General features: G+C 43.1%; 1 protein-coding gene across 7 annotated transcripts in view; it reads right to left on the bottom strand.

The window, feature by feature from the left end:
• Positions 1 to 1,955: 1,955 nt before the first annotated feature.
• ahdc1 (AT hook, DNA binding motif, containing 1) overlaps positions 1,956 to 14,401 on the bottom strand; it is a 92,689-nt gene continuing 80,243 nt past the window's right edge. For 6 of the 7 annotated variants that reach the window (XM_015348744.2, XM_015348748.2, XM_015348749.2 and 3 more), the window contains 4 exons: positions 13,467 to 13,504; positions 7,838 to 12,502; positions 4,220 to 4,579; positions 1,956 to 2,805 (listed from right to left, as the gene is read on the bottom strand). In XM_015348744.2, coding sequence (XP_015204230.2) covers positions 7,896 to 12,502; positions 13,467 to 13,504 — 4,645 coding nt within the window. In that variant the 3' untranslated portion in view covers positions 1,956 to 2,805; positions 4,220 to 4,579; positions 7,838 to 7,895. Of the gene's footprint in view, positions 2,806 to 4,219; positions 4,580 to 5,032; positions 12,503 to 13,466; positions 13,505 to 14,401 lie in introns of all 7 variants that reach the window. The other variant, XM_015348745.2, reaches the window with a different exon arrangement.

Here is a 14,401-nt window from a genome sequence, read left to right as displayed (position 1 = left end):
TATATGAAAAGGACTTTTTATACTATGGCAGTCGAACGATGAAGACGGTTATTTCGTATACTTTGTATTTACAAACCAGGAAAGATGGGTATTTTACATCTCTCCTGGACTTAAAAAGGTGTCATCGTATCCACACAGCTGTTGTTTAGAGGGTTTAAAACTATGTGTCCTTATTCAAAAGGGCAACAGTCCAACACTCCCCAGCCTTGCAAAGTATGGTTCCGATGAAAACGTCTTTGATAAGTTCTTGAAGTGATTCTCTTCCCTTTGTCCCTTTTTAAATATCTGCAGGCTCACACAAAAGGGTGTCCGCTGTTACACAATGCAGCCAACAGGTGGCATCTATATACAGGGCACGGTATTTCAATTGGCAACACCCTATCGACAAGGTGATGTTTAAAGCGTTTGCAGACGTTAAGAGAACAGTGTTGGGTGATAGAAGCTTTCCTCTAGTGGAGTAAATGAGCTGTAATCGGCTAAAATATCTTGAGCCAAGACGGACAGAGAATTCCGATCATATCTTATTATGCTTCGTCATTTATTGCCTATGAAAACAGTTTTTAGGCTATAATCAACTACAGACGTCACTTTTTTTAAAGTATTTCCAGTTCCCAAGCTTTGTGTGGCCTTATGTGCAAACAATGATTTCAGCGCGGATATCGGGACAGTTTCCTTCGATTTGACCAGTCTGGTTGCAGCAGCGGCGGGCTGGCTCATTCCCAGGGAAATTATTCCGCTCCGCACAGCTCGCCTGTGTCCTCGTTTGAACTTCTGCGTAGTAGAAGTGTTGTTTTCATTAGAATGTCTAACGGAGCGTCGTGTTCCAAAGGCTTCAGCTGCGCTTTCACCGTTGGAATACTAATACTGTAGCGTGCCTAGCATATGCACCGCATGTCCCTATATCATGATGGGGTTTTTTTTTTCTTGTAAAAACATCCACACAACACTGCAAACGAAAGCAATTAAAGACCCGATAAATGACAAATAACGATGAAATGCAACACAAGGGATATTAACACAGGGGATCTGCTATGTACACAGTACAGTCTCCTTCTTATATGATGATGCATTTATGATTCAGAATTCAGTGAATTGACTAGGCTTATTTTCTACTTTGCATTATACTTTAGTGAGACTCATTGAATGGGTCCATTAATATTTATCTACAGCATACTGTCTAAAAGAAACGTTGAGGGGTTATGGGGGAGCAGGCTTGTACTGTATTTAAAGGGCCTGGCTGTATATGCTGAATCTTAAGCCTGATGTTGTTTAATACTGTTCCAAGACTCCAGCTGAGGATTTGACAAATAATCTCTTAATTGATTGAACCGGGATTTTACTGAACACTTTCACATCCTTACTTGAAACGCTTTGATCATACTTACAGTATGTACTGTTAATTGTGTAGGCAATGCATAACTTAGAATCTATTCTACGTTGTGTATATACAGTACCTGTATGTGTGCATATTACTTTGTATACTTTTATATATTTTGTAAAGTTAACAGCTTGGAATTGTTCCTTATTTTGCAGTGTGTGTGCATAGATGACTGTATTTAACAAAACGCCTTTTAGGAGTTTCCATTGTATAGAAAAGATAAGCTGTGCTTCACACTTACCTGTTTTTAACTCCTCTCTGGCACAATATGTCTTCAATTATTATATTTCACTTACACATCACAGCATACATGTGTTTTGGGAGTAAGCAAACAATTCCCAAAGAGACATAATGTCTGGCATCTAAGCAGTAAATATTTGAATAATAGGATTAATTAAGACTCATCTATCCCACATATTTATGAGTCCTTCTTACTTCAAATTGAATTTAAATCAGTTCAAAGAAGAAAACGTTAAACATGTCTAGATGAGAATATATTAAGTTCACATTTTGAAAAATGGGACTTTTAACTATGTGGGACTTCAAAATTGGATTTCAGCCAATTTACCATGCACAACAAGTGAAGATCTTTATTTCTGCTTTTCCAAAAATTGAAACTGATCCCCCTACCCACTCAGTCAAACCCCCAAATTAAACACAACAGACATTATTTAGCAATGGTCTGAACTGAATGTGTATTGAAACATATGCACTGCAGGTATATGATATGTTAACAGACAATACAATATTCCATCTCACAAACCACCTCACAACACATTGAGAGTCCAGAAAAGAAAAAAACCCAGAAGAATTGCCAGTCCATTCTACACCCTGAGCTTTTATCGCTTCAACACAGAAAGCAAAAATCGCTTTGCACAACAGACAGGGAGAGAAGGAAGGAGGATAAAACAATAACTGTAAAAAAAATTTAAGTAGTAGTATTTTCCCTATATATATCTATATAGATATATAAATCAATTTCTTTGGGGTGCGCACAGCATTTTTAAAAAGAAAAATATAAAAGAAAACATGCCATAAATCACACCACAAAACTACACTTGATGGATAAAACGCGATATGCCATACATAGATTAAAATAAAACAATTATATACAATAAATATGTCATAAACCCTTTCCATATTTTGTTTTCACGTAAATAAACATTTCAGTGCATATTTCATAATAATAACCATTTCTTTGTCTTCTTTTTTTAAGTCTATATACATATGCTGGTATCACATGAACTGTACAACTGCAGTCCACAAGTCTGTAGCAAGTCTGGAGGAGTGACAGAGAGAGGAGGGAGGGAGAGCAGGTTCTTGTTGCTAGGCGATGGCAAAGGCCCTGACTGGAATCCTGGGTGATTGAAAAACTTTAATCGCACTGAAGAGGAGGATGGGAAATGGAGTACTGCCCAGTTGAATGGCTAAACAAGAAAGAGAGAGGGAGAGGTTAAAAACTACAACCAAATCTGATGTTTTTTTGGTATAACACAGTAGAGGATACAGTTCTTGTGACTTTCACTGACAATTGCCAGCGACTCTATGACTCCCTTTGGTAACCACTTGGATGAACACAAGAGAATCTGTCTGAGACTTCATAATGTCTTTCTCTAAAACAGAATAAAATCGGTTTAGTCTCAAACAGGAACACTGCTTGATTCAAGTATTGAAAATCCTCTAAGGAATAGAAAGATTAACCAAAAAGAGTTTTTCAGAGTAAGCAGGATATAGTAAAGAGGACATACTGTAGATGGCCACCAAGGGGAAATGCTTCTTTACACAAAGGGGTGTAGGAGTCTCAAACTATTTATCCTGCCTTAAAGCACTTTTCTTATGTTCTTTAGCTTGGTTCCTTCCCATTGTCCTCTCCAAGCTGGTGTTTGAGGTGTTGGAGCAGATCAGCTACATTAAAGCCTGGGGTTTCAGTGTAGGAAGTTCTGCAAAGAGATCCTTAAACCAGCATTTTAAAAGCATGGTAAGTGATACTTTTTAAACAGCCATCTCATTCACTGAATCTCTTGCAGAAAGTATCCTGCCACTTCCATTGCTGAAAAAAGACTTTAGGGAACATGTCACAAGTGAGGGCAGCGTGTTCAAAAGATTTCTCCAATCCAAACAGGTACCCATTATACCTCCCCCCAGTCGTGATTGCACAGATCTTTTTGCTTTCACGTGTTGACAGGGATTCCAGGACTCTTACTCCACAAAGACATCAGAAGCCAAAATTATCTTTATGCTACATTCATACTGTACCTTCCCCCAGCTTTCAATGACTAATTTGTTTCTAGATCTCTCCATTCCAGTGTTTCACATTTCCAATGGAGTTCATCTCCCCAGTTTCATTTGTTTGGACCTGTTTTTCCTTCAGTACCTCGCATTCTCTTTCTCTGGGACACTTAGCCCACTCCTAGGCCTCTTATTCCTGTTCCCTTCCTTTCTTCTACTTTTCAAAGTGCAAATAGCCTGGACCTGTTCTTCTTTACACCAACCAACTACAGCTCACCAAGGAGAGACACATTATGGCACAGACCTAGTCACTTCTGAACACTCCTGTAAGGCACAACCGAGCTCAGGGCTGGTCTGTCACATGACGAAGGGCAGCTACAGGTGGGAGGGGCCACTGACATGTGACACCTCCATGTGACAGAGGACACAGGGGGGTGTACCTGTGAAGCCCAGTTCATAAACAACTGTTAAGGTTCAAATTCGAAAATAACTTGCAAGTCCAAGTATGTTTTGTGTATCTAGCACAATTTCATGTTTTTTAACCAGTACTGTAAATAATTACCTACATGGTGGGATTATACGTTCCTTTCTGTGAGGGAAAAGAGAACTTACTTGTGCTCTGAAAACGATCTTTCATGGAGATTTGTAAAGCCAGGGTCTGTCGCCATGCCTCCATCTCTTCACAGCTCACAAACGCCAGTCCTTCACCCGCCAGGCATACTGCACTCCGTCCCCACTCCTTCTCAAGAGGGTACTTTTTCTTTTGCTTGTTGGAAATAAACGTTTGTTTGTTTGTTTTTCTTTTGATTGTCACTGCTAGGGCCCGTTGAGTGTGTTGCAGTTTTTTTCCCCGCTAAAAGTTCAAGTTTTTTTTCTCTTACAAAAAGAAAAAAAAATGTCCGCGATGATTTCAATCCCCTTAAAAAAAAAAGTGTAAAAAATTCTTCTGTAAAAGCCTCTGTTAAATTGCACCTGAAAAAGACAGATAGAGAAAAAGGGGAAAAAGACAGAATATTGGAATTTTTAGAATTACAGAAACCAGAAGCCGTAGGAAAATTGCAGTGTCCCAGTCTTTTGCATATATTCTTTGCCAGCCAGATGTAAACTCTCAATGAGAACCTACAGTATGGATAATCATCAAATAATCAATACAAATTAATACAAAAATACAATATGCCTCTGCTAACCAATCTTTCTATTACTCCATATTACTGATAAGCCTATTTCATTCTACATACCCAACAGACTATCATTGCTCTCACATTTTACACATTTGATCTTTGGGCTTTCTTTCAAAAGTGAGCTTTGGAATGTGCAAAAAAGTATATGAAAGTGACATTGGATCTGAAATCAAACACATTAGTTAAACGTAAAATATACATATATTTTAAAATTGCAAACAATTTATATAATCAATTTCAATACCAGTGCAATCTCTGTATGCAGTGTATCATTTATCCAGCTGAGTGACTACTCCAGTGAAAACTGAACATCTTCCTAGCTTTTCAGGGGAACCTAATTTTCTACACTCTTCATACATGAGCCTCTGCAGACTAAAGGGTGTGCAGTACTGAAACACTTCCTTGGGCTTATCTGCTGACATTGCACCTTGAAGAAACTCTACGGAACAGATTTTTGCCAGTTGACAGGCAAATGGCAACAACAGAGAGTTTTTAAGAACTTGCAGAACAGATTAGGTAAGAATGAGATCATAAACATGCTGAAATCCAAATAGATACAACTACCCCCTCCTCTCCTGGTCTGGGATTTTAATATTTCATCCAGTATCACCAACATTTTAATAGACTTATCTACTGGCACCTGTATGAATGGACATTTTACAGGACAAACAGATACAAAAGATCTAAGGTGTCAATTTTATCACTTCAGAGTTGTTGCTCCCTTAGTACTGTACAGTATATGTCTCAATGTCTGAATAAAGTCAGAGATGGATTGCATTTTTCAGAGCAACTAACTATTCTATTCAATATTTTGCTCAACATTTATTTGTTGCTTACACCAATTTTATTCTTTATCTCACCACGAGAGTCTGGGTTTTTAGAAGTAATTCCAAGGGAAAATGCTAACAAGTCCAAATGGCATTTTGGCCCTTTTATGAAAAATCTTGTAACAATATGCTTTTTAATCTACACAATCAATGAATTTTCCACTTTTTTACTAAAAGTTAGAAAAAAACTTAGAGAATAATCTCAAAGTAGAAATAGAAAAATTAACCCACACTTTTAACGTTAGACTTGATCTCTCTATTCATCCATTTTAATTAACTGCTTAGTCCAATACAGGGTTGCAGTGAGCCAGGATCTGATATTGCAGACAAGGAGCACAAGGAGGTAGGATACACACTGGACAGTAAGCAAGTCCACTGCAGCTCTCACATACAGTATGTATACAGGGGATAAAGACAGCATGTCTTTGGAGTGTGGAGGAAGTCAGAGCAACTCAGGGAAGTATCTTTCAAGGGAGAAACTCATATGGCCCCAGGGAGAACAAGCAAATGCTAAACAGAAGGCACCGAGGTTAGAATTGAACCCAGGACACAAGACCTGAAAGGCAGCAGAGCAAACCCAAATGCCATGGTGCCACCCCTATATGGGTAACACAGACATTTCATATACAGTGGCCATGACATTCGAATAATTTCTAAAAGTATGAATTTTCTCATTGCACACATACTGTGTATCAACAGCTCTTATGCTCAAAGTGATTCCACTGCTTTGCAAAAAAGGATTTTTGGCATTTAAAAGGCAAAGAGAAATTCATCATATTTAACACCTTTGCCTGTGCCAATCTAAAACAGAAAAAGAAATGTCAAAGAAGGGAGAAAAGTATCCCAATTCAAGACCAAGCACTTCCAGGAGGAGATCTGTGCATTTACTGTAAATCCAGTTTATTACTTTGCACTTTTTCCCTAACCAGAACTATGTTTTACTATATTTGATGTTGCATCTATCATCAATAATACATATAAAATTAATGAATGAAATGTTTTTCTTTTAGTTCCACTCAATTACTATGTATAATTCCTGGAGTGTGAATACCCTGTATAACCACGACTGTAATTTTAAAACTCACCCTTACTTAGGCTGGTAGGGCACAAGAGATTGTTTGACTTGCATACAGGGTATATTCTGCATTGAAGTTATTAATGAACATTTGTGTTCATTCCCAATCAAGGGACACTGTCAAAGAAAGGAGTTTGTAAAGGGGCCCCCTGAGTGAGAAAGCTGAGGGGGTGAAACTAGAGCAGGCTAGATAGTGCAGTTTGAAAGGATAAATGGGGCTTAAGTAAGGACAGAGTTCCTATGTGGCTCTTCAGCTGAGAAAAAGCACCAATATTCAGTAAAACAAGTTTTCAAGGACCATGCCTGTTAAGTGCTCAAAGACAAACTGCCCCCAAAAGACATTGTGCATAAGAAATATGTTGACTTTATAAACATTATCCAACTGATGATTCACACATTGTATATATTGCAACCATATTTTTCACATGAAAGCTGGAGACAAAGGAAAAGCATAATGTGTCATGGACTCCTTGAACTGACTGTGCAAAGTTCAGACCCAATTTATTCATCGGAACACATGTAATAACCACAGTACTGAAGAAGACACAAAGGACATAACAAGAACGTCTTTGTTCCGTACACTGTGATGTTATAATTATTTAATGATGTCAACAGAATCAAATCTTGTGAGAGAGGGTGAACAGTCAAGACTCCCAAAGAATGGCAGCTCCATTCATTTTGGAATTTATAAGCTGTAGGCTCAAATTTAATACAACACCCGTTGCGGAATAATTATTTTCCTTATATGAGAAACGCTGTCCAAACATATTTGTGAATTAAAGTTATTTCATTGTGCTGATTTTCTGCCTCACCAGTACAATGTGTAAATCCTGAAATGACTCAAACTGTCATGCAGTAAGTCTTATCTGTTCCCCCTTTTGTCTAAAATGCTGACAGCAAATAATGTCAATATCCTTGAATGTTTAGCTTGCACCAAAAGGATAAAGGCATCCTGGGTTTTGTTTCTGAAGTGGATAAGGGAATCTAAGGTTTTGCTTTTAAGCTTCAGATTTTAAATTTAAGAGTTTTAAGTTTTTCACACTTTTATTTCTTTTCAAAACATCCAATATCCAATATCAAAACAATATTCACTTCAGCAATGAGACCAGCAAATAGGAAAAAGTAGTTGTGAGAGATTGTTGCCTACCTATAAACAAAGCCTTGGTTTGTGCCAGCAGTGGCGCCTACCCCCTCCCCCCCAGTCCCTATAGGCTGGTGACAGTGAAATTGTCCTCTGTTGGCTGGTCGAGAAGCTGGCACAGCACACCGCTTCGATGAAGAGGGGCGCTCATGCCCAGCTGCCCATGCGCAGAAAGGGGTGGGTAGCGGGGGTGGTAGTTCTCCGGGGGCAGGTGAAGGCTGTGCTCTTCGTGGATGGGGGAATTGTCCAGAGTAGCAGCACATGTAGAAGCAAGGAGAGGAGGATAAGGGGAAGGGGGGGCGGCTACCCTTAGAGATGCTACTCTACCCATCTCCTGGGACTCTTTCTCTGTATGGCCCAGTGGGATGGAGCTGAGGATCTGGGGACTCACTCCCACCCTCTCTGCAAATTCGTCCCTCTTGTCGTAATGGTGGGGGCTGCCAGCCAAGGAGCCGCCCTGTGGGTACCAGTATGGGGAGCCACTGTAGCTGGGGGAGTCATAGTGCGACAGGTCTTTGCTGGCTCGGTGGGGACTCTGGGCAGCACAGGAGGACAGCAGCCTCCTGGCATCACAGGGCAACGGGCTCTCTTTGTAAGCTAGGGTTGGGGAACAGCTTGGGGAAAAGGTCTTGGGAGGGCCGGTGTAAGCGTGTGGGGGCTTCAAAGGGGGTGAATGGAAGGGTTTGGTGGGTTCAGGTTGCAAAGCCACCACAGGGGAGAGGGAGGCTGCCTCGCTGTGGAACATCTGGGAAAACCTGTCCTCTGAGGATGGGGTAGAAGGGTTGACGGAGTAAGGACTGGAGTATTCACACTGCTCTCTCTCCCCTAGCCCATAACCTTGAGCTTGGGCAGGAAGAGGGGACATGCTGCTGCTATCACCGCTGTAATAGTCCACTGCCATGTCTGGGCTGTCCTGAAACAGAGTCATGGATGCAGGTTGGGAGGTAGCCTTTTGGGCCTTGGGCTTCCCTAATGTGGCTCGTTCCCGTCTGCAAGAGGTGAAACCACCGCGGGATCCTCGTGGCTGACGAGCCCCTACAGTGCTCCTCTTAGGGCCTGGGACAGGTGAAGAGGAACTTGAGGGAGAAGATACTGAAGGGAAACCCAGGTGGTGGCTCTCTCCTTGGGCTTCAGCCTTTTTCCTTCGCCCACGACCTGGTTTTGTGCCCCCTTGGAAAAGGACACTCTGGTTCCAGTTATAAGAGGGGCCTGTGGTGCTCTCATTCCAGTCCATCATGAGTTTCTCCAGGCTGGAGAGACTCGACTGGCTCTCTCCAGAGGGAGGGGGCTCCTGCTGCTTGTATCCAGCTGATGCTCCAGACTGGCCCAAGTGGGAACTGTCTGAGGAGGACTCAGAGAAAGTTTCAGAAAATGACCGCTGCTTGGCCTTCTGGGGAGTGTAATTAGAGATGTCTAATATATCCTTGGGCTCACTGCTAGTGTTGTAGTCATAGGAACTGGGATACTGCGGGCAGAAGATTTCTGTGTTCCAGCTGTTCCCTTGATAGCTTGGCCTGTAGCTCCACTGGGACACTGTAGAGTACTGCCTACAGCTATCTAATGGGAAAGGGTAGGAGTTATTCCTGGTTGCCATGAATCCCCCTGGAGAGACTGCCCCTGTATGACTTTCTGCACGGAGCAATGCAGAGGCTGAATGCACTGAGCTTTGGAATCCGTACCCTCGCTTTCCAAGTGTGTTTGACGTGTGGTGGCTGGAGTAGCCCATGTTGCAATGGCTGCTGGGAGATGTTGGTAATGCTTTATTGTTGCCTCCTCCATAGGGGAAATTACAGTCACTCAACCGCTGCCCTTCATACTGCTTCAATGGCTGGAGAGAGGAATTTGCAGGACTGCTCCCTGCCTGTGACCCACTACCAAAGCTAGAGTAATGTGGATAACTACCAGAAGGATGGGGGGAGCTGGGGGACCTGGAGAGGGAAAGAGGGGGGACTGCTTTCTGAAAGGAAGTAGGAGATGTTTGAGAAAGGTTGTAGCTACTGCCTTGTGGGTAAGGAGGTCTTCCGGGATTGGGGGGCTGAGAAGTGCCCTCACTGTTAGATGGACTAGCTTTGGGGCATCTTTTGGGAAAAGCAGGGGACCAACGCTGGCTTTGAGCAGGGCTTCCAGTTTCATAACAACCTGGAACCTTGCGAGATTCACCACGGGGTCCAGCCGGGTTAGACATGGAGAAGTCCAACAGGTCTGAGGAATCATCTGAATCTAAAAGAGAGCGGAAATATCCAGCGAAAAGTCCTTGGGACTCTTGGTTGCTCTGGGGTGGGGCTGAGTAGTAGCCACTCTTCCCAGAATCACAGGTTGCAAAGCCTCGGGGAGATGAAGAACCTTGGTAACCAGGGCCCCTTTCTGACTGGCTGGGCCTTCCATCAGCTTTTCTGACCCAGCTATTCTCTGCAGTCCACTCCTGACCCTGCTGCACCTGTCCTGCCTTCAATATCCCATTCTTACGTGGACGCCTCTTGCGCACCACTTTCTCTCCTGGAGGAACTCTGGGATGCTCGACTGCTGCTGGTTTACCTCGTTTACGAGGTTGAGTGGGGTCTGTTGGTGGGGTTTTCCGCTTCTTCCCAATAGTCTCAAAGAAGTCACTAAAGGAACGTTTGAAGGATTCAGAAGATCCAGCAAGGCCACCTCTTCCTCCCATGCAGCCAGCCCGGCCCCCTCTTCGCCTGAAACCTTGGAGTCTGTGCAGCAGGGTAGAGATGTTTGGGTTCTCAGGCGGCTGCTGGAGGGACTCAGGCTCGCTGGGGGTCCAGCAACGTGGTGGGGAGCATCGGCCAGTTGTTGGGGGTTGGCGGTTGAGGAAGGCTAGCTTAGAGAGAACGTCGCCATAGTCACTTTTGGCATCATTGGTGTCCGCCACATAAGAGGGCAGCGGAGAAGGTAGCTTGACTCTTCGTCGGCGGCGAGGCTTTTTTACCTCTCCAGCCTTGACCTCCCGGGGATCAGGCTGACCAGGTGGGATCTGCTTGGGGGGTCGTCCACGCCGCCTCTTCAAGATGACCGGAAGTTCTCCAGGGGGAAACATAACCATCACGTTCTTGCCATTGTTCTTCATCTTCAGCAAAGCCGTGGGCTCGCGCTGGGGCCCCTTACTGACTTCCCTTTCCTCCGTTCCTCCAGAACCCTCTGGCACTACAGGGCTCTCCATAGAGGAAATCTTGTAGCTTTTGTGACGGCGGCTCATGTGAATGGGGATGCGAGCCACTTTCACCACAAATTTACGGATGCCCACACATTTTCCTTTCCGCTTGCTTCGGGTGGCGGTTGAAGCCATTTCGGTCTCCTCACTTCTGGAATGAGTCCCAGAGGGAGTTTCACTATAGCCTTTATGATCATCCTGTTCAGCACGTCTCACCTCCAAAGCCTCTGTCACTCTGTCCCCCTTCCAGGATTTCTCTGCTGGTGCTCGCCCCCTGGAGTTATCCATTGATGCTATTTCTTTGCTGGGTCTCTCCTTCTCATCCTTGGTCACCCCTTCCAGAGCTCGTCGCAGGCGTGATGACTTTCTCAAGTGACAGGGAAACCTAGGCCGCCCTGAACTCCTCAAGGCATACTTCCTTTCATTCTCAGGATGTGGCATAATTGAAGGATTCCCTCGGGGAACAGGAGGCTGCTGCTGGACCTCTGAATGTCTTTCCTCAGCTACAGCTTCTACTTGGGGAGCAAGGACAGGCGCTGTGTTAAGAGGTGTGACGGGTAGGCATTCTGGGATGTTCTGCTGGTTTGTGGCTGGTTCTGCTTCACAAAGTGGACTCTCTAAAGGAACTGTAGTCTCAGTAATAGGACAGACAGACATCAGCTGATTGGGTAAGTCTACGAGTTGATCTGCTGGCGGTTCTGCTGGTGGATCCTCATTCTTCTCCATCTTCGGCTCAGGCTCACTTGGTTGCAGCTGCTGCTGTGGCAGCTCAGCTGGCTGCAGCCTCTCTGGATCAGGCTGTCTCTGTCGCCTTGGTCCAATCTTGGGCCTCTTGTGAATCTGCTCCTCAGGGCTACGGAGACCATTGGCCAGGGAGGGTGAGGAAAAGAAGCTGTAGTGGAGGGAGGCTCCAGTTGCCGCAGTGCTTTCCCCCCAGCCTCCCTGCCCCTCCAGCTCAAGGCATTCGTCCTCGCTCAGGCTGCCACAGCCTACCCGGACCGCGCTCGATCGCAGACGCCCCGAGAGCTGGCTCATCTCCTTGGTGATATCAATCAGCTGCACCACGGGGCACAGGTTGATTCTCCCGTTGCCACACTTTGCACGTAGCAAGGTCAATATACCGTCAATGTTGTTGCCTCTGCCAGGTGAAAGCAAAGTGGCACTGGGAATTCGATTCAGGGCCCGCTTCCCCTCTTTTCCCTTCGCCTTTAAGTTCTCCAAAGAACAAGCTCCCCCTTTCCTGTGAGGCAGGCGGGTGTCTGGGGTGTCAGTTGGGGCTCCCTGTGGGCTGCAGGTCAAGGACACTGTGAGATCGCCCAGTGGTTCTCTGTTGTACCCGTCCAGGGGCAACACACTGGGCTGGCTGTTGCTCTTTCCGTGGCAGGCGAGCTCAGAGGTCTTTGGTGGCTCCTCAGTGCTTGAGGCCAGCCTAGAAAGAGGGGAACACGGTCTGATCTGCTGTTTCCTCTCCCTCTTAATTTCTTGGGAGTCTAGAAAGTTGACACAGGAATCTGCAGGAGAACAAAAATAGGACTGGTAAGAATGTCAGGCTGTGCTCCATAGATAACTTGCTATGGTTATAAAACTATCCTAGTAAATTTATGCAAAGAAAAACTAATTTTGGATATTTAGCTTCCCTTCCACTGTACTTTTGGAGTAAGGCTTACTAGATGTACAAATCATTAGCTGTATTTTCTTTATTTTGTACTTGCAATCCTTACGTAATTCTACTTTTTAGTCAAAAATTCAATTTGTATTGAATTTTATAATATGGAAATTGCTTCCCACTTTCCATATTAAGTGTAACAGTTGTTTTTGGCATTTGGGCCTATTTTCCTGTACAAATGGTAACCCACAAACCTGGAGGACCACTGCAGAATGCAAAATTATTTTCAGGAAGGTTCGTTCATCAGATTTCTTGACATGTACCACTACTGATAAGGCATAGCTCACACTACTCCAAAATCCCAATTATTGTGTGAACCTGGTGAACTTTGTAGTACACTTCCCCCAGAAGCTAAATGTCCTTGTGTCCTACGAAATACTAAATGGCAAAAAACTGTGGTTCCTCAAAGATGATTCAGGGCAGTGTGAGGAGGAAGCAAAGCAGGTGGTCTGAGCTTCCTTCAGCCTACTTCTGCAGAGCTGTGAGCCTTTGCAACACTAATATACTTCTCCACCCCACTCCTACACTTTGAACTCGATGGGAAACTAGTTAGGAGGTTATACAATTATTGACACACAACATAGTATACACAAAAATTAAAACAAAAACTGCTAAAAACATACAGTATGTACACAAGAAACTCATTCTTCTTGACATTTCTACATCTGGACTGTATTTTGGAGAGGTACTTTATAACTTACCTTTTTTAAACAGATTGATTTCTAAGTATAGAAATTTTATTTAATTCATAAAGCACTGAAATTAGACAAATAGCTCACAATACAGTACAAATAAGATATTTAGCTTACCTTCCACTGTACTTTTGCTGCCATTGCACTTGATATCCCTGAGAAAAGAAAATTATATATATATGATTAAAACTATCACAGACAGACATCATTATTATTGCAACTTCAGTTAACAATAGCAACGTATGCTAAGAAAAATATCAACACTCTAAAGAACTCTCTGCCATGATGAAGTGTTATGGTTTCTGAGTGTAACCTTTAAAGATCAAAATGTGACTTAAAATCATAGTGTGACTTAATAAAGGAGTTGTTTTATATACATTCTAAACTAGTAACAATGAATAACAGCACATTGTTAATTCCTGTTTATGAAATACGTGTATGGTATTGTCCCTTCTGGAAGTACAGAGCTCAGGTACAACAGTACTTTCCTCTAAATAATTTCCTTGCAGGAGAAAGTTCAGAGGCAAATTTTTAAGAATTCAGAAGTGTGTCACAACCATGTTTTGCATGCATATTTGTTATTTGTTTCGGGCATATGATGAGAAGGGTGCTCCTCACATACAACCACAATGTCAGAGACGTAGAGTGACAATGATAATGATTTTTTTGTAGATATTTTGTAGACTTCCTTCAGGATGGTTAGGTGTTCTATAATTCTGTTGTCAAAGGTTAAATTGATTTAGAAGGTATAAGTCACATTTCAAGCTGCATTAGAATGGACAACATTTTACAACATAGTACAAGTTGATTCCTACAGATTCCTTAAACTTGTGTATTTTCCTGTATGTTATTTAAAACTAATCAGAAAAGCAATCTCTATTTTTTATCAGGTAACCTAAATACTTCTCTGATATGATTTACTAACAGACTATAGCTGTTGTAACTTGAACATATACTGCTGCTTCTTATAGACCTTTTCCCCCAAATACTGGAGCCTAGGACCATGTTCAGCATGCAGTTCAACTGTTAAAACATCGCGACGTCAGGAAACA

The sequence above is a fragment of the Lepisosteus oculatus genome, chromosome 11 (genome assembly GCF_040954835.1).
Source record: "Lepisosteus oculatus isolate fLepOcu1 chromosome 11, fLepOcu1.hap2, whole genome shotgun sequence".
In the NCBI taxonomy this organism is placed as follows: domain Eukaryota; kingdom Metazoa; phylum Chordata; class Actinopteri; order Semionotiformes; family Lepisosteidae; genus Lepisosteus; species Lepisosteus oculatus.
The sequence above is the reverse complement of the archived record's forward strand: the minus strand, read 5'-3'. Positions and strand labels throughout refer to the sequence as shown.